Source organism: Pteropus vampyrus, unplaced genomic scaffold (assembly GCF_000151845.1).
Source record: "Pteropus vampyrus isolate Shadow unplaced genomic scaffold, Pvam_2.0 Scaffold246, whole genome shotgun sequence".
Lineage (NCBI taxonomy): Eukaryota > Metazoa > Chordata > Mammalia > Chiroptera > Pteropodidae > Pteropus > Pteropus vampyrus.
This window is the reverse complement of record NW_011889027.1, coordinates 432,137-433,769: the sequence shown is the minus strand read 5'-3', so window position 1 is coordinate 433,769 and position 1,633 is coordinate 432,137. Positions and strand designations below refer to the sequence as shown.

General features: G+C 62.2%; 1 protein-coding gene across 1 annotated transcript in view; it reads left to right on the top strand.

Moving 5' to 3' along the window:
• ALLC (allantoicase) overlaps nt 1–1,633 on the top strand; it is a 17,695-nt gene that overhangs the window by 4,700 nt on the left and 11,362 nt on the right. The window contains exon 4 of the mRNA XM_011374416.1: nt 925–1,050. Within this exon, the coding sequence (XP_011372718.1) occupies nt 925–1,050 (126 nt within the window). The remainder of the gene's footprint in view (nt 1–924; nt 1,051–1,633) is intronic.

Genomic DNA, 1,633 nt, shown 5'->3' with positions numbered 1-1,633 from the left:
AGCGCGGGCAGGACGCGGCCTCGCGGGTCCGAGGGACGCGTTCCCAGCCCCACTCATGCTGCGGGGACGGGGGCACCGCCTCGGCCCAGGCCACATGCCGGCACGCTAAGCCGGGAGCCGACCTGAGCTCTGCCCGAGGCCGCTGCACGCGCTGCCTTTTATGTCACCTTAAGATGTTACTTCGATTCTTGCCACCCATCAGTCTCAATCAAAACGCATCTCAAGTCGAGACAATCTTGTAAAAGCAAACTGACCGGGACCAGGCTAACGGCCGTTTCCCCGCGCTGCTGTGTCGAGTACCGAGCAACGTCGGCCGCTTCCAACTTCCTGTGTCCCAGACGTGGCTGGACGCTAACACGTCTGGACACTTCAAGTGGTCTCTATGGGACTGCAGGACGTAGTGACACTGTGTCGTGAGGAGGTCTCAGATTTCACGGACGCACCCGAAGGCGTTCTGGGCGGGGCGCTGGAAACCGTGGTGACAACCCACCCGTGTTTCCGGCAGACCCCGCTGTACTCGACCACCGGCTGCACTGGCCTGGGTGGTCCCTCCGGCACGGTCACGGCCACGTCTCTGGGAAGCAGGTCTCACTGCTTATTCGCAGTGGGATAAATGAGGCTCAGAGACGCCAAGCAGTTTGCCCAGGACACAGAGCAAGCAGTCACTTCGGAATCAGCGTCGGGTCTCTCTGAGTCCAAGGCCCCTCCGTGTCTGGTCTGACGGGAGGTGCGGACTCGCGGGGGGCACGGTGGCCCATGTAGCCGCACCGTGAGAGGTCTGGGAGTCCTGGCCGGGAGTGAGCCCGAGCACATTGTCCTGGGGCAGGAGGATGGTGTTCTGGTTCCTCGTTTTAGCTCCTTTAGGTCACCTGCTTCACCGGGCAGATCCGGTCTGATGGGGACGTTGTGTCTGCGTGTCCCCAGGTCACGACTGGTGCATCGTTAGGCTGGGCATTCACGGCATCATCCGGGGCTTCGACGTGGACATCTCTTTCTTCACGGGAGACTACGCTCCTCGTGTTTCGATTCAAGCAGCAAACTTGGAAGAAGGTGCGCTGGGAACGCCAGCCCCAGCAGAGCCTTGTGGGGACACGCGGTCCCCGGCCCAGGCCCCCGACTGGCGCTTCGACCCAGACAGGTTCAGCCACTTGTTGAGGCCACTTTGCTGCCACAGAGCTTCGGGGCTGGATTCCAGCAGAGAGCTCTGTGGTGTGTGATCTTTAGCTCCACAGTGGTTTTTGACACAGCGTAGATTGCATCGTCCTCACGCTCTTTGGGCCTCCCCTGGGGGACCCTGGTGTCCTCGTGAGGCTCGGTGAGCGGGGTGGGGAGGGTGGCAGGAAGTGGGTGCCTGGACCACCTGGGCGACCTGGCGCCGGGTCCGAGCCAGCCATGGGCCCGGTGGCACCAGCTCCTGTCACGGCCTGGGCCGCTTCCTGTCACGGCCCAGGCCGCTTCCTGCCTCGGGAGCGCTGGGCGCCTCCCACACTCAGTCGCACCTGCCGTTCCCCTTTCGGTCGGCACTGCCTGAATCGGTTCCAGAGTGCATTTTGTTTTAGCAATAGATGCCGCTTTGTGCGTGTACAGACATGCGCTAAGGAAGACGAGCCACATCGGTTGGCAAATTCATCCT